The sequence below is a fragment of the Mandrillus leucophaeus genome, unplaced genomic scaffold (genome assembly GCF_000951045.1).
Source record: "Mandrillus leucophaeus isolate KB7577 unplaced genomic scaffold, Mleu.le_1.0 Scaffold629, whole genome shotgun sequence".
In the NCBI taxonomy this organism is placed as follows: domain Eukaryota; kingdom Metazoa; phylum Chordata; class Mammalia; order Primates; family Cercopithecidae; genus Mandrillus; species Mandrillus leucophaeus.
Window position 1 is genome coordinate 200,379 of NW_012106797.1, and position 17,802 is coordinate 218,180.

The window sequence follows — 17,802 nt, forward strand, 5'->3', positions numbered from 1 at the left end:
TAATAGTTTCTTTCTTTCTTTTTTTTTTTGTTTTTTTCCCATTAAAGAACTAGCCAATTAAGATTTTTTTCCCTCTAAATCACAGAACTCAAAATGTATATGCATTTTAAAATCAAACTAAAACAGCTGATTGTTTTTAGATTTTCTGGTTGTGAAATGCTAGATAAATTTGCTAATTTTTAAATGTTTTTGGTGTCCTAGTTGTGCTGGTGCCCTCAGCAAATAAATGTATGATTCGCCTGTCAATGACTGAGATTCAAGGACTGGCTCTTGTAGCCGTGCCCTGCTTGGGGGTGGAGATGTTTAGACTGAGCTGACAGCCCTGTCAGGGTCCTGTGCAGGAGATTCCTACTGTTGGGCTGATCTCTAAGTTCCTGGGTTAGTTTGCAAGCACTGCTGTAACAAAGTACCACAAACTGGGTGGCGTAAAAAAAACAGAAATGCATTGTTTCACAGTTCTGGAGGCTAGAAATTAGAAATCAAGGTGTTGGGAGGGTTGGCTCCTACTGAGGGGCTGTGAGGGAGAATCTGGGCCAGGCCTCCCTCCTTGGCTTATAAATAGCTGCCTTCATATTCACGTGGCATTCTCCCTGTGTGCAAGTCTGTGTCCAAATTTCCCTTTTTTATAAGGACACTAGTTATTCAAATTAGAGGCCCATCTTCTTCCAGTATGACTTCATCTTAACTAATTGCATCTGCAGTGACCCTTTCCATAAGGTCACATTCCAGGACACTGGGAGTTAGGACTTCAGCATAAGAATTGGGTGGGAGGTGGTGTGTGTGTGTGTGTGTGTGTGTGTGTGTGTGTGTGTGTGCCTGCTCAATTCAACCCATAATAGCTCCCTCCCAGTTCTAAAGTCTATGACTCTGAGCCTTGAAGTATAGCTCAGACTCTAGCTTGCTTTCTTTTGGCTTTGTGTTATTCCTATTCACCTGTCAAATGGAATGTAAGCTTACTGCTAGGTGACCCACTGAATCTTTTAAGACTCTGGGTCTTTGTGCAAATAGAAATCTCCTGAGTCATAGCTGAGTACCCTGCTGTGGCTGACAGCTCACAAATTAGGGCTGGGCAATAGTATCCAGGGCCCATTAACAGCACAAACACTTGGAATTTAGAAATTTGTCAGAGGCCATTCTGAATGCTAAATAAATCCTGTCTGTTGGTGCCAGGGGCCGTGTACCTTCTGACATCCTCAAATAATTCAGATCGATCAGTGAATCTGTTTTCTTCTTGATACCATCTGTCAGTTTGTATGACTTATTTTTAAAAATGCAATTTTATCGTAGGACTTAAAGTTTCAGAAGTGTGTGATGTTCAATCAAGCATATGTGGAAACTTTATCAAGCTATAATGAAATGAGTATTGATAATATGACCATGAAATTTGTTATCATTGTGTATGGCAGTGTAATTGATACTAAGACAGAGGAACCATATTTTGCACCTTGCATTATACCTACAACCTGTGAGCAGGTAAGAAGTATCATTTCTAAAGAGTCTCTTGCTTTTCACAGTGCTTCAAAAGTGACTTTAAAACTCAACTGGCCACCTTAAAAAGAAATTTAACCTGGAATGACCCTGTAGTTCTTACTTGCCTTTTGCAAACAGTAAAAATGTACCAAGGGCTTCTGTGTACTGTAGTACAGGTGCCCTACACAAGGGTGTGCCCAAGGGACAGGGAGCTGGAATCTGCCTGCTGTTTGCTTGCCATGCACGCCCTTTGCTCTGGCATGTGGCTGTGCCAGAGGAAGGATGAGATGCAGTAAGTTTTCCCTGGTTTACACCAAGGCAATGATGCTATGTTCTAGCATAGCTCTGGAAGTATCTGCATAGCTCTGGAAGTATCTGCACCAGTTGACAAGAAAGGAGTAGAGCAGGGGCCACATCACTTTGTTGCCACATTAGGGGCTGTGGGCACTTGATAGTAGATCCTGGGCCCTGGGTCTCAGCATTCCATACCTCTGTAATGACAAAGGAAGTGTGACCACCTAGGACATAACAGGGCATGGGAAGGGTAGAAGCAAACTCCCTAATGGTCCAAGCTGCCTGCCACTGGACAGAGGAATGGGGAGGACCAAGAGGCCATGGGAAGAGACGACATCTCTTTAAATCTGGGAGTAAGTTTCTCCCCTATGGGAGAGACCTTTTCTGCCAGTTCAGACTGTGAAAATTCATTAGGAACATTTGTCCTGGAAAAGTTGGTAAACCTAAAAAGTGAATTTTTTCCTTTCAAAACATTCTTACTTTATACCTTTCATCAATTCAGATGATGAAGGTAATTTAAATGTTTTTAATAGAAAATTAAAATCTTGTTTAGTTTTGAAACAAAGGATGGAGGTAAGAGGCAAGGGGGCAATAGGAGTAGTACTGCAGCTTAGTGTCTTAAGAGACCCGGGTTTGGAGTCAGGCACACTTAGACTTAAAACTTGACCCCTGTGCCTACTTGTACTTGAGCTTAGGTAAGCTGCTTAACCTTTCTGACCCTCAATTTCCTTCTTAGTAAGATAGATAGGGATAAGGTCAGCAGCCATCTTATCGGGTTATTGTGACGATTAAATGAGATAATGTGTGGTAATCTAAAAATGATAGTTACGATGATTCCTTGTTTGCTGCTGGCATTCTGGGAGGTAGATTTTATGGCACATAGGACAAATGGTCTAAGTAAGGAAGACAGTCTTGCCATCCTGGGAATGCTGAGCCTTGAGCCCTTGAGCTTCAGTGTAGGAGTAAAAGTAGCTTACTGGATGCTGGGGATTCCCTGCTTTCCAAACTGGGAATTTCCAGTCTAGTTACAAGTAAGGTGTAGAAATTTCCTCTCTGGTGTCTAAATATGCAAGGACAATTTGTTGGTCTAAGACTTCTCAACATCAAAGAGGATTTGAAATTTAGAATACAGAGCCAAGATTGAAGATCCAGCTCTACGCTTTGGCTTATTTTTTATACTCTTCGGAAAGGTTAGAAAGAAACCAGGTTAGAGATCAAAGAATGCTCTTTTGACTAATTTGGACTTTTCTCCTCTAGGTTCAGGGAACTTCTGATTTAAGCAAGCTGCTAATAGTCCAAGCATCAGAGCTTACCCAAAGGAATAGTAACACCAATGTCATGGGTAAGGGATAGACCTTTAGTTAGTGGTAGGAAAACTATTGAGAAGGAACTTCAATACATGTAAAATTCCTTTAACTCTAAGAAAGTGATTTGAGAGGGCACTATGTGGGTTTATCAGTCCCCATCCTCGGGCCCACCCTGGCTGCCACATTGCTCTGGGAGGTCACATATGGGAGACTTCCAGACCCTAAAATCCAGGTGGCTCCTTCCTCTGCCGTGTCCCTCCCTCCATACACTAGTCAGGGGAGAGCAGCTTCTGCGGTGCACTCTGTTGCTGCCCTGGTAGGCTGGAACCACATGGTGCTGGCAGTGCAGGAATGGGGAGGGAACAGACTCTCTCACAGGAGCCCAGGTATGGGGAGCTGGTTTGCTCCCAGCAACTGAAGGGAAGAGGGAACCTTACCCATGCTCAGTGAGTATTCCAAACCATGGTCACAGCTACAAGTCAAATGACTTGCTTTGAGTATGCTTTGATAGTCACTGAGTAGTTATAGTTACGTTTATTAGCATCCAACTGCATGCATCATGATGCTAAGCATTATACAGAGAAGACTTGATAGGAGGAGCTTGCTAGAAAAAGCACACTCAGGATCTTTCATCTTCTGCTCAGCATCCCTGCCCGCCCAAGCCCAATGACAACATTCTCCCAGCTGTCCCAGCTTGAGGACACATTCTGGGTTTGCAACTCTAACCTGCACCATCCCAGTGTTTACAATTCATGTGATCCATCGGTTTATCTATTATGCAATTCTTAATGAATCGTTGCTTTGGGGGAGGGATTTACATGATTTCAAATTGTGTGCGAAGAGTGAGGTTTTCTCAGTGTCTTATATCTCACTATTTCTCAATTGCATACTTTTTATAAAATTCAGCCCCACTGTGTGCTGGGTACTGTGCCAAGAGCCAATTGGTGAGTGAGCCAGATGAGGTATTTGCCTTCACAGGGAGGAGAGACAGATATTCAATAAGTAATTATACTTTTCCCTTGGCAGCAATTTGAACCTCAGAGGTTCCTGTGGCTCACCCTCCACCCCCTCTTCTAGGGTCATACATAGCACTGTGATTTAGGGAGCCTCCTCTGCTATTGGGTCACCTGTCCAAGTGGGCTAGCACTGAGATGACCATTTCCCCAGCCCACACAGTCTCTGAAAGTCTGCTGCTCTGCTGCTTCCAAATCACTCTTGGGGCACAGGAGTCTATGGCAAGGCTGGGAACTCAGGGCCTAGCGTCAACCCCCTTGGGTCACCCTAAGAAGTGCTATTGAGTCAGAGATCTTAAGCACTGTCAGGGAGCAGGGCACAGGTCCCTAGTGTTCTTGTGCTCACAGGCCCCTTTTCTTCATGAGTTCCTCTGTAATCATTTTTAGATAGAGGGAAACACATCACTTTGTATTCCTCATGGGTTTGAGACAAAAGTCACAAATGGTAGGCACATGGACTGGATCTTTGACTCTTAATTTGTTTAAGAGTCACTTGTTTTCTTTCAAAATTTTAAAATTAGTTGCCAAATAGAAACAAATGTTTTGCATTTTAAAAATGCAGATTTTGAAGTTTTCATGAAAAAATAAGGTCAGCCAGCACTCAGCCCTCATTCCTGTATGTGGCAACAGATAGGGCTGAGTATCAGTTGGCGTCTATAGAGGGAGCAGACGCTCTGCAGCTTGCCACAGTCCACACGGCTCCCTCTTGCCTTTACCCAGCCCACTTCAACTGTTTACGTGATCTGCCTATTCCCATATGAGTTTGTCAGCCCTTGTATTGGACTTTAGAGAGCCTACCACAAACCTCTGAGGGAAGAAAAAACAGGGACATTTGAGAGGGGGAAGGGAAAAGGGAGACTTATAGGGAGAAAGCAAATAGATATTTCAAAATATTTTCTGGTTGCCTTTACTCTTAAATTCCTAATTTACTTTTTCTGTTCAATGATCGGATTTGGTTAACCTCAGTCGACACTGGTCTTCGAACAACAGGGAGAGAATATGACTGGAAGACAAGAGATGAGGTAAGAAACTTGACACTTTGATTATATTTTTTTCTTACTGCAAATATTGAACTATACAGCTAAAACAAATTGAGGTAAAATAGCAAAATGTAGGTGGTGAGAAAAGACACTCCTAGCTACAACTCATTAATTGGGACAAATTAGAATAAAGTCTATCTGAATTACTTAAAAATTAAAATTACAGAGTATTTTTGAAAGACGTAATTTTGCCCCACCCCATTTTTCCCCCCTCACTGATATTTAGGTCAAAGAATAGGGATCTATGGAATTTGCGGTGAGGAGGGACATACATCATGCACACGTGTGGACACCAGAGTCTAAATCTCCATGCTTCTGCCTTTGGAGTGTGGATTCCTGCATGTATAGATTGCTATGCTTGCAATTTGTGGGGTCACAGGCTGATCATAGACATCTTCCTAGAGTACCGATTTTACTTGAGCATCTTTTAAAGAAAAAGGTTCACTCATTTAACTAGCGGGTTATTTAAAACATTTTATATTAAAAGACTTATTATCGAGTAGGATGACAAATTTGCATGAATTTTTAAGATAAAACAAGAGACTTCAAAACATTTTGTTATGGAGAGTCGTGTAGATTTTTGCCCCCACATCTTTTCCTTCTTTCTTCAGTGACCAGGACCAATTTAGAGAAGTCTGAGAAGGCTGGAAGTCATGCCTAGAGTTGAAAAGGAACGTGGGCCTTTCATATGGGACCAGGACAGAATAGAGACAAGTCTGGTGGTGGTGAGGCAGCCTGCAAGACTCATGACTCTAGAAGTCTCTATTAGGCCTCCTGTTTGGGCCAGAGCAGACTGCTGGGTGGACTGGAGGAGCAGATGACTCTGACAGGGTAATAGGATGCTAGGCAAATGCTGAAGTGGGCCAGATAGTAGTGATGGTGCTAAGCACAGGCTTCAAGGGCCTTTAGTCTTTTCCCAGCCAGGTGCCAAGTCATCCCAAATAAACAGCTTTTTTTTTTTTTGAGACGGAGTTTCACTCTGTCACCCAGGCTGGAGTACAGTGCACAATCTTGACTCACTGCAACGTCTACTTCCTGGGTTCAAGCAAATCTCCTGCCACAGCCTCTGGAGTAGCTGGGACTACAGGCACATGCCACCATGCTCAGCTACCTTTTTTGATTTTTAGTGGTGACAGGGTTTCACGATGTTAGCCAGGATGTTCTCGACCTCCTGACCTCATGATCTGCCCACTTTGGCCTCCCAAAGTGCTGGGATTACAGGCGTGAGCCACCACGCCCGGCCATAAACAGCAAGAGAAGTCCCTTGGCCCACTTCATCCCCAGCCCAAAGACCCTTCTAATAGCAATGTTGGTCCTGCCACTGTTATTTATGATCATCAAGGTGGTTTGCGTGTATTTGTTGGGGAAAGGAAAGTTGCATTGACCAAATTTATGGTCAATAGTTCCTTTAAACCAGGTAACCTCGTTCTTTTTAGGCATCCCTCCCAGGGCCTTCCTCTCCTCTCTCTTAAAGGGACCCTATTTCACAAAGGGGAATTAAGAGTCAAATAATTGAGTTCCTCATTTGTTACTATCTTGCCCAGGCCCCATTACTTAAAAAGATTCCCATTCTGATTTACAAGAAGAGTTTCCAGTAGCCCTGCAATCAGTCATAAAGTTAATTGGAATTCAACTTCTGTAACATTTCTCTTCTTCTTAAACACACCTTTGATAGACTACTCTCATTGAATTAACGTAGTATCTCTTCACAAGATGACAGCGTAGAGATGCACATGTAATTAATTATATGCATCACTCAAAATTCTTCACATGAAGATCTTTTAGGAGGAATGTTTCAGATAATAAAATAGAAATTCTTACATAAGTTTTCTGGTTCCATTTAACAGTTAAGAAGTTTTTCCTGAAATGTTTATAGGCTAATATTTAACTTTTGACTTTCTTTTATAGTTGAAAACTGGATACCATTTTAGAAAAGGGTATTAATGATACAAATATGATGTGTGGAGTCAGGTTAAAGACCAAGCTACTTTCCTCACTCAAATGCTAGAGGATTATCTCCAAGGAGTTTACTTAGAAGCTACTGAAACAGGTTACTGCTGCATTTATTTTATAAGCAATGGATGGACTGCTGTAAAAATTCTTAATTTTAAGTAGTTGCATTATATTTGAAATGTTAAAAAATTCTTCGGGATAATATAAAATACACTGAAACATATGTCTTATCAAATGAAACCCTGTTTCCAGCTAAGAGCAAATTTTAACATAGTGCATTATAAAAAGTATTGTATAACCGATATGTTACTATCTAAAGCATAGAATCTGTAATTTTCATTTGTGAAATTGTTATAATTAGTGCCTCCCTAATATTTTCCAGAGTGTAGCTGTTCTCCCCTTCCCAATTTGGTAAATATTGAAAAACTGAATTATATTCCACAATCTTAGTAACTTTCAGTAAGTAACTTTTGCTTTCAGTAAAATTTAGGAGAAATTAATATTCTCATATTGCATAGTACTGTTTGATGTCACCTTTCATTTTATTTTTAAAAATCAAATAAAGTTGAGTTTTATGGTTGACTGTTTATTATTAGAACCCATTATTCCTTTTCATCTCAACAAGACTGAAAGGAATACATAATACGTTAGAAGAAAACCATAATAGTGGTGTTACAGGAAGGGAGTCAGATCCAGACCCCAAGAGAAGGGTTCTTGGATCTCATGCAAGAAAGAATTCAGGGCGAGTCCACAGTGCAAAGTGAAAGCAAGTTTATTAAGAAAGTGAAGGAATAAAAGAATGGCTACTCCATAGACAGAGCAGCCCCGAACGCTGCTGGTTGCCTATTTTTATGGTTATTTCTTGATGATATGCTAAACAAGGGGTGGATTATTCATGCCTCTCCTTTTTAGACCATAGACGGTAACCTCCTGATGTTGCCATGGCATTTGTAAACTGTCATGGTGCTGGTGGGAGTGTAGCAGTGAGGACAACCAGAGGTCACTCTTGTCGCCATTTTGGTTTTGGTGGGTTTTGGCTGGCTCCTTTACTGCAACCTGTTTTTATCAGCAAGGTCTTTATGACCTGTATTTTGTGCTGACCTCATATCTCATCCTCTGACTTAGATTGCTTTATCCATCTGGGAATGCAGCCCAGTAACCTTCAGTCTCATTTTACCCAGCTCTTATTTAAGATGGAGTTGCTCTGGTTCACATGTCTCTGACATTTCCCCCTCCCTTTTATAAAAGGAGGGGGAAACTTTAATCCTGAGGGTTGCAGAGGGATGAAGATCCATCTTCTGTAGCTTTTTCAGGTTGAATGGGGTGATGATATTCTTGCCTAACTATGAGGATCTCTTGCATTCAGGGTGAAGAGGAGTTTAGTAAGAAAGCATCAGTATGGTAAGGTTCATTCATAATTCTTGACTTTTGACAAAAGGTGATATCTGGAAGATTAATAAGTGTTTAATTTAAGAAAATATTTAGGGCCGGGCATGGTGGCTCATGCCTGTAATCCCAACGCTTTGGGAGGCCAAGGTGGGTGGATCATGAGGTCAGGAGTTTGAGACCAGCCTGGTCAACATAGTGAAACCCCATCTCTACTAATAAAACAAAAATTAGTCAGGCATGGTGGCGTGCTCCTGTAGTCCCAGCTACTCAGGAGGTAGAGGCAGCAGAATCACTTGAACCCGGGAGGTAGGGGTTGCAGTGGGCTGAGATCACACCACTGCACTCCAACCTGGGTGACAGAGTGAGACTCCATTTCAAAAAAAAGAAAAAAAAAAAGAAAGAAACATTTAGTAGGCTTGTTCTGTTTTCCTACACAAAGAGTATAACAGTAATATATTCCACAAGAGTAAGGCAAAATAAGTAAAGTTATATTCTAAGTAAACTAAATTAGAAGGCTTTTCATGAACTGGGCAACTTTTAGAGCTAAGCTGGTATAGGGTTAGTTGGTTGTAATGTGCCCAGAATTAGAATACTGATCCAGACTTTTATATTACTCATCCTCTTGTTTTTTTCTGAGCAACAGTCAGAGATTACTGGTTCGTTCACAGGAGTAAGCAGGGTTAGCCTAAATTGCAGAAACAGAAACAACTAATGAGACTAGAATTTAATAACAAGTGTCCCATAGTTCTTGAAACATAATATTTCTCTCTCCAGTTATCCATTTTTACTAAAGACAAATCATGGTGAGACTGATTTACTTTATTATACTTGGCCTGATTATTTGTATAAAGTGCAGCAAGAATAATTATTTTTCACATAGGTTTTTAAATTGGCTTTGATAGAACTCTGTTTTATAAGGAATCTCAGATAAGACTTTTTAAAAGCTGAGTCCAGCCATGGGTTTGTACCCTCTAATACCTATGAGTTGGGTAAGTTTCTTTCCTCTTGCAGTCCCAAGATAACTTACTTCTACTTCTACTGGACTTGATAGAAAGTGACATTTACTTACCACAAGTCAGAAACCCTGTACAGGGACTGTGTAGGCAAGGTATGAGGCCAGTTCCCCAAAGGGCTTTTACTGGCTCTACACGTTAATTTTAATTCCTTAAAGGAAAACACACCGTTCCAATAAAAGCCTTGCTAAAATAACCAGTTTCTCCAATCGTGCCCTTTTGCAAAAGAAAACAGATTCTGATTGTACTTATGCAAATAACTATATTGCCATAAGTTAGAATACTCACAACTAGTTTCCAAATTCTGGAGAAATCAGGTAGAGAGAAACAAATACACTCCAAATTTTGTTCACAGTAGTATATTTTACTCAATTGCTAAAAGCTATAAATAGAAAAGCTCAAAAGAAAAGTTTCCTTGACTCTGAAAAACAAAACAAAGGATCAGCAACATTTTAAGCAAAGTTAAAAGGGTTACTTCAGTCTTCCATTGATTCAGTTAATTTAGTTAAGACCTGTTCTATTTTATATTCATGAACAGTCCAGCTCTTCATGAGAGTTCTAAAAGGTGTTTTCTCTATTCTAATGTTACAATCTCCAAAGTTATTAGAAAAACCTGCATTTAAGAACACCTGTTAGAGTTCTATAATTGATTATAAACCACCTTCTGAAGAGGATTAAAACAAGTTAACAATTGTCTGTGGCTTACAAAATGTTTTAGGGCAGCCACAGTCAAAGAAACAATTGACAAGGAAATTTGTTACCTCTGTGGCATACAGTGATTTTGTGTAACAATTATAATTGTTACTGATAATGTACACTAAGTCATATCAGAGTTATAGGAGTTTCCCATAATTTTGGAATATATACCAATAACACAGTTACGAAAATACAGCCCAAAGAAAACCAAACACCATTTTATATTTGACAATACTTCCTTTATGACTTTTGTACCGAATAAACCAAATGTCACTGTTGCATTAGTGCATTATTTATGTCAAACCCAATTCTTAATAAAACCTTATAAATAAATCCATCCAATCTTAGTTTGACCATAAGGTAAGATTCTCATAAGCCAATTATAACCCTTTACAAGTTTTTGTTAAAGAGCAGATCATAAGCACGGTTTTGCTCTAAGAAAAGCCTGTTGTGCTTTTATTCCAATGTTTAATTTATAGAAAAACTGAATAATATCCCTTTAATTCAGCCAATTAAATTTTTATAATTATTTTTTTACAAACCTTTTACAACTGTTTAAACCTTTAGCTTTATTCTGTCTTACTTAAAACAATTCTTTAACCCTTTAGGCAAAAAAAAAATCTACATTCTCATGCCTTTTTGTCATCTTTTACCAAAAATACATTTTACTTTCCTTGCACACCTTACAGGTAAAAGTGTTTCTTCAATAGTCTCAATTACATGTTTAAATGTTAACTTTTAGTGACTTTCACTTTTGGTGAAAGCCCTGGTTAGTAAGCAATTTGAATTGTATGCTAGGTGTGGAGCCTAGCCTAGGACACACCAGGCAGAAGTGCAGATAAGGGCTGACTCTCCAGCATAGCTAGGGGTGTGGCTAACTCCACATGTTCCCATGCCTTATCCCTTTATCTAGCAGTAAAGCAGGCAAGTTGTACAGTAGGAGTCATAGTGGCATTTTATGAAGCATTTAGGAGGCCTAACAACCTTTGAATTGTACAATGTTTCTTGCATAAATTCCCTTTCACAAATCTTTCACAATTTACACAGACTATCTAAGACATTCTTGGACTTTCTGATTTGCCCTAAATATTCTTCCTTTTAAACAACCAGTCATTTAACTTTAGGGCAAGAATTTATCACACGAGATCCTTTTTTATATAAAATCTCTTTTTTAATAATCTTCTTTGTATAGGTAGGGGACATGGCTAATTTCACATGTCCCCAAGCCATATCTAGAATCTAATGGCTTTAAGGTAGGTAAATTGAACAATTTTTAAAAGTCAAAGAAGCTGTTTATGACCTTAAAGCATTTAGCAAACTTAATATCTGATCTGCATGATTTAGACTAAATGTTTTTATCAATCATTTTAAAGCTGTTTTTATTTCCCCAAAATTACTAAAGTTACATGAACTAAAAGGCATTACAGTTTTTATTTTGCTTTCAAAATATTTAAGTGTTTATTTCTGTTTAAGCCAATTAATTAGAGTTCTTTTATATAAACATTACACACAACACATATATAGCTACACAGAAAGACAGAAGATTACTACAGTAGTTGTAAAATTTTTCATTTGCCAAATTTTAAGTTTCTTAATTGGATTACTGGCTTTAGGGTGGAGCCCTTGGAAGAACAGGGCCTGGCAACTGGTCTCTGGTGCCTCTTTTCCCAAGGAGTCCAGGCTGTTAGAGCTTGAATATCTGCTTTTAATTAAACTGATTTTAACCATAGCACTCAAAAGTCCTTTTAGAATTTCTTATGCCAAACAGCCAATATTTCTAGCTTTTGAACTTTACCAAAGGTAACCTCCCAGGTGGTTAGAGAAAGGAAAATTTAAGACAGTCCCTGGAGGAGAACAGAATAGACAAGGTCGTGCAGATATTAAACCAGAAACAACTTACTTCCTGGGTGGGGAATTGGACCTGGATCACCACTGTGAAAGTGCAAAAACCTTTGTTACTGAGCTACAGCACAGGGCGGCCTCCGTTTCCTTTCCCAGGAATTTAGAATAGTTAATTTTGAGCTTGCGAAGACTTTTAACTATTTAATATGATTTTTAAAGCTAACTATGACATGAACCCTAAAATTCCTGTTCCCTGAAGGCGGAGACCAAAAGAAAGTACCGCCACATAGTTAAAAGGTCAGGCTCCCAAGGACATAAAACAAGGTGGAGACTTTATCCAGTTTTTTTTTTGTTTGTTTTAGGGAACTGCAGTCCAGTTTGCTACTGACCAGCCTGCTGGGTCTTGAAAAGCAGGCTTACAGGTGTTCTAGGTTCATGTTTTATCCTGAAGTACCCCTCGACACAGAAAAACAAATTTATACTACAAAATACATCAGCTTAAGACTAGCCTTAGAATTCTTTTTCACATTAATTGAAACTTTACAGAGGAGATAAACACTGTGTTTGTTTCATTTGTTTTTTATCATTCATTTAACCGTTTGCACAGAGAGAGAGAAGCCAGAAATCTAACTGGCCGGAAATGCTTACCCTTTTGCTGGCATGCCAGGCTTCTGGCTTCCCTTTCCCTGAGTGGCCCTAGTGATCTGGCTTGTGGCACCACTGCCCTAGGGACTAAGCCGCATCATAAAGGAAAATTATTTTTTTCCTTCTGACCAGAGCAAAATACATGTGATAAAACATAGACATTAGCCACTCTGCTTAGCACCCAATATCAAACTGGCAAGGCTTAAATTTGCCCCCAAATGGGCCCTGTCATCTTTAATCCAGCCTCTGACTTGGAGTTTCAACATGTGGTCTCTGGGCAAGATGGTTGCCCTGAATAAAAGATAGGAAGGGAAAAGTAGAGCCGGGAGCGGTGGCTCACACCTGTAATCCTAAAACTTTGGGAGGCCGAGGCAGATGGATCACCTGAGGTCAGGAGTTTGAGACCAGCTTGGTCGACATGGCAAAAACCCATCCCTACTAAATATACAAAAATTAGCTAGGCGTGGTGTCGGGTGCCTGTAATCTCAGCTACTAGGGAGGCTGAGGCGGGAGAACCGCTTGAACCCAGGGGGTGGAGTTTGCAGTGAGCCGAAATCATACCACTTCACTCCAGTCTGAGTGAAACAGTGAAACTCCGTCTCAAAAAAAAAAAAAAAAAAAAGGAGGTAGAGAAGGAAGGTATTGCCTGTGGCAGGGTGGGGAAGGTGAAGGCTTAGGGAAGCCAGGGAAACCCACTTTTTCCCTCCGACAATGAAAAAGTCCAGGCGGCCGCTTGTTGGTAGCAAAGGAGTCTTTTCCAGCAGTCCCATTAGCTCTCAAGTTTCCCCTTTTAGCAGGGGAAAAGCTCCCCATGTCCTATGATCCTGTACATGCCTAATCCTGTCACCCATAGCTGTCAGCAAAGAGTACAAGGCAGATTAATCCAAAGAGAATAGCAGTTAACATCCCATAGTGCCAAACCTGTTCTTAGGGACTTTACTGAGAGGGGCCTCTAACCAACCCCCCAAATCTTAGAAGGGATTCTAACCCTCCTAAGTTGGGCCTGTAACCCAAGGTCAGTCAAGCGTCCTCGCCTTTTATTAAGAGGGGCCTTTAACCTACTCAGTCTTTGGAGAGACTCTTAATTCCCCTAAGGGGGACCTCTAACCCAATTCCATTCTTTACCTGGGTACCCCACCGCTTACCCCAAGTCATCCAATCATTGCTGCAGTCTATTTTCCTTGGGTTTGGGGGGGTCTCCTCAGTATCGTCCCTTTTGTGGTTTGTGAGAAAGATGTTACTGGACCCCACCACTTACCCAAAGTTCGCCTTTGGGTCGGGGGTTTCTGCAGTACAGTCACTTCCCTTGTTGCAGAAAGATGTTACAGGACCCCACTACTTACGCAAAGGTAGCCGTTGGTCAGGGTTTCTGCACGATAGTCCCCTCGTGGTCACCAGAAATATGTTACAGGAAAGGGGTGCAGATCCAGACCCCAAGAGAGGGTTCTTGGATCTTGTGCAAGAAAGAATTCAGGGCGAGTTCAGAGTGCAAAGTGAAAGCAAGTTATTAAGAAAGTAAAGGAATGAAAGAATGGTTACTCCGCAGACGGTTGCCCATTTTTATGGTTATTTCTTGATGGTACACTAAACTGGGGTGGATCCCATTTTTAGACCATATAGGGTGACTTCTTGACGTTGCCATGGCATTTGTAAACTGTCATGGCACTGGTGGGAGTGTAGCAGGGAGAACGACCAGAGGTCACTCTTGTCATTTTGCTTTTGGTGGGTTTTGGCTGGCCTACTGCAACCTGTTTCCTCAGCAAGGTCTTTATGGACCTGTATTTTGTGCTGACCTAGCTCATCCTGTGACTCAGGATGCGTTAACTGTCGGGGAATGCAGCCCAGTAGGTTTCAGCCTCATTTTCCCCAGCTCCTATTTAAGATGGAGTTGCTCTGGTTCACACACCTCTGACACAGGTAAGAATAGAAGGGAATACAAGAGAAGAAGTCAAGTTCAAACCATTAAGAAACTTCTGGATACCTAGCTTAATAAGGCAGTATTTCTCAGCGTGGTCCTTGGAGCATCTGTATGTTAACAAATATGAGGTGTTTCTGAACATTACGGAAACCTGACCACAACGGCATCACCACATAGGGGTCCATCTTTCCAGTTTAACTGGATGTCTGGAAATAGGCGGACAGGAGTGGTGCGGCTGCTTGAGGATGTTTTTACGGACCCAGGGTTCCTGTAGCCTACTTCTCCTTTATCCTTGGCTTGTGATATTTATCCTCACGGTGGCAAAACAACACCTGTTAACACCAGGCCTCCCAACTGTTTTCCAGGAGCTTTCTCCTAATGAGGCTTTGCCTTTTCAGTTAGGAAGGGACCTGACCCTAGGCCAGAACTGTCACATGGCCACACTTATTTCAAAATTCACCTTGAGATGAACCGGCACCTCACCTTCTTACCCTTATGAAATCTTGGTCTTCTTAGTAAGGCTTAAAAGGGAAATGGATATCGGTTGAACAACAGCAGTGTTTGTTGTATTCTGTGTCACAGTCACCTGGGTTGTCAAAAGTGAATTCGTGAGCTGGGTGTGGTGGTATGTGCCTGTAATTCCAGTTACTCAGGAGGCTGAGGCAGAAGAATCTCTTAAGTTCAGGAGTTGGAGACTAGCCTGGGCAACATAGTGAGACCCTGTGTCTAAAATATTGTTTTACAGTTAAAGAAAATGGATTTATAGCCACCTACGGAATCAATCCCTGGGGGTAGGCCTCTGGGCTCTGCATTTTAGTGTGCTCCTCAGGTGGTTTACTGCAGATTGAAGCCTGAGTTCCACAAGTATAGGTGATACAGAAGTAGAAGAAAACATATGTCTGTTTGTTTAGGAGGCAGTACATCACCATATATTTGAGACAACTAGAGGATAATACTTCATCGCAAGCATATGTTAGGATACTGAGGGGCTGCAAGTACCAGAAAACCCAACTCAGACTTAAATACTAAAGAAATTTTTAATTTTATGCAATGCAAGTTAAGAGGTAGGACATGTTTGTGGTTGGTAGACTCAGTGAAGGTCATCAAATATGAGTTTTTCTTTCTCTCCACTCTGCTGTTCACCTTTTCAGCCTCATTCTACGGCTGATTCACTACCCCTAGGTGGTAAGACAGCTACCAGCCGCAATTAGTGCTTCATGTTTTCTTGCGTATATCCAGTGGGAGACAAACAAGTGCTTACAATTGTTCTCCAGAGTGGGAAAGAATTCTAGAAACCTCCAACAATCCTCTTATTTGTGTCTCATCAGCAAGAAGCGAATTACATGGCCATTTCTGAATGACAAGAGGGTAGCAATGGCCTTTTAACCAGTTAAATGCTATGCCCATTCAGCTAGAATCAATGTTGTCAGCATTTCCTCCATTTGCATTGTTTCAAAGAGGAAGGGTCAAATGGATGTGAGGGAGTAAATCCCTAAGCCAGTTCACTGCACCCAGTAATTGGCATCCTGACTTGGCCATTTAGGTACAGCCATTCTGGCTTCTAATCCCTTTGCTGAGCTTCTCACTGCAGATCCCTATCTTTTGGTTGGAGGTTGGGGGTAAGATCAGACTTTTGATGAGACGACAACAAAGGAATCACAAGTCTATCACTTTGGTCACCTTAGAAGACTGTACACTTTAGAAGACTAGCCAAAGCATTTCCCAACTCTTTGGTCACATAGACTGCCTCTCAAGTTGTATTTCTTTCATAGCTGCAGTAGTCATACATTAATTCACTTCCTATAAATAAATCATTGGATGCATAATGAAAATTTTCTATGAAAACTGAGGGCAGCAATTCTCATAAGGAGACTCTACTTTCCCCGCCTAATAGTGTTACAGTCATGCATCACATAACAGTGCTTCAGACAAATGATGGACCACATATATGACAGTGGTCTCATAAGTGTTTAACGGAGCATTTATAGAAACCTAATATATTGCACTTGATGTTGGCACCGCAGATCAAGTAGGGAAATGACTGATATTCAGTAATGATGCTGGGACATTTGGTTTTTAATATGATAAAATATATAGAAAATAAAAATATATACCATCTAGGTTTGTATAAGTATACTCTATGTAATGTTCACAAAACAAAGAAATTGGCTAGTGGTGCTTTTCCTAGAACATATCCCTGTCGTTAAGCAATGCATGACTGTATTTAAAAATGTACTTAAGGAACACTTCTACCCTGGAAATGCATATTCATTAGGTAATATTTTATGTCTGGAAAAGAATACTTGCACAAGGTCTCATGGCTTCATGGCTGCTTAGTGACAGAATCAGAATTCAATTTGAGGGTACGTGACCCATTTTCTTTGAGCTCTCTTTCAGCATTTTTATACTGACATCATCTATACAGGTAGAATAGTATATATAGCCAAACACACACCAAGGCTGAATAAGAGGTAAGAGGGGTAATAGATAGGTTTGAGATTGGAGAAAACGTTGATGAGTTCCATTTAGAATTTGCAAATTAAACAGCAAATTCCATCCATCTGTAAACAAGATTCAAATCTGAGTAACTAATGTTGGAGATTTAAACTTTGAACTATCACCATAAAAAAGGTGAAGCCAGACTCTCCATGAGAGAGATAAGAACAAAAGGCGGCAAATATCAAAGTGAAGAGAAGAGAGCAGTGAGCACCCTGACAGCTAGGGAAACAACAGAAGCTGGGGATAGTCAGATTTGCTGTAAGAGGACAGAGAGCATTTAATTACTTAAGAGACTGGGCCTATGTTGCCCAGGTTAGACTTCAACTCCTGTGCTCCAGCAATCTTCCTGCTTTCAGCCTCCCAAGTAGCTGGAACTACAGGTGCATGACACCATGCTCAGGGTAAAATATATTGAATTGCAGAGGAATGAGAGCAGGAAACTAGCTAGCCCTCTTGTCTCTTTCAAACCAGCATTCCCCAGAATTGGAATTTCTACCTACATTCTCGATCTTCTTAATGTTACTCAAATTTTACATGTGGAGAAATCAAGGAAACTAAAGGCTTAATGACTTATCTAGCACATGGCATTGGGGCTCGTTTTACATTATTCTACTCAATAAAAATAGAGGTTTCGACCAGGCGCACTGGCTCATGCCTGTAATCCCAGCACTTTGGGAGGCCGAGGAGGTGGTTCCCGAGGTCAGGAGTTTGAGACCAGCCTGG

General features: G+C 40.8%; 1 protein-coding gene across 1 annotated transcript in view; it reads left to right on the forward strand.

The window, feature by feature from the left end:
* Positions 1-5,763, forward strand: part of SLC9C2 (solute carrier family 9, member C2 (putative)) — a 92,294-nt gene extending 86,531 nt beyond the window's left edge. Inside the window, exons 24-28 of the mRNA XM_012000447.1 lie at positions 1,288-1,473; positions 3,022-3,106; positions 3,359-3,366; positions 5,051-5,106; positions 5,736-5,763. Of these exons, the coding sequence (XP_011855837.1) occupies positions 1,288-1,473; positions 3,022-3,106; positions 3,359-3,366; positions 5,051-5,106; positions 5,736-5,763 (363 nt within the window). The remainder of the gene's footprint in view (positions 1-1,287; positions 1,474-3,021; positions 3,107-3,358; positions 3,367-5,050; positions 5,107-5,735) is intronic.
* The last annotated feature ends 12,039 nt before the right edge of the window (positions 5,764-17,802 follow it).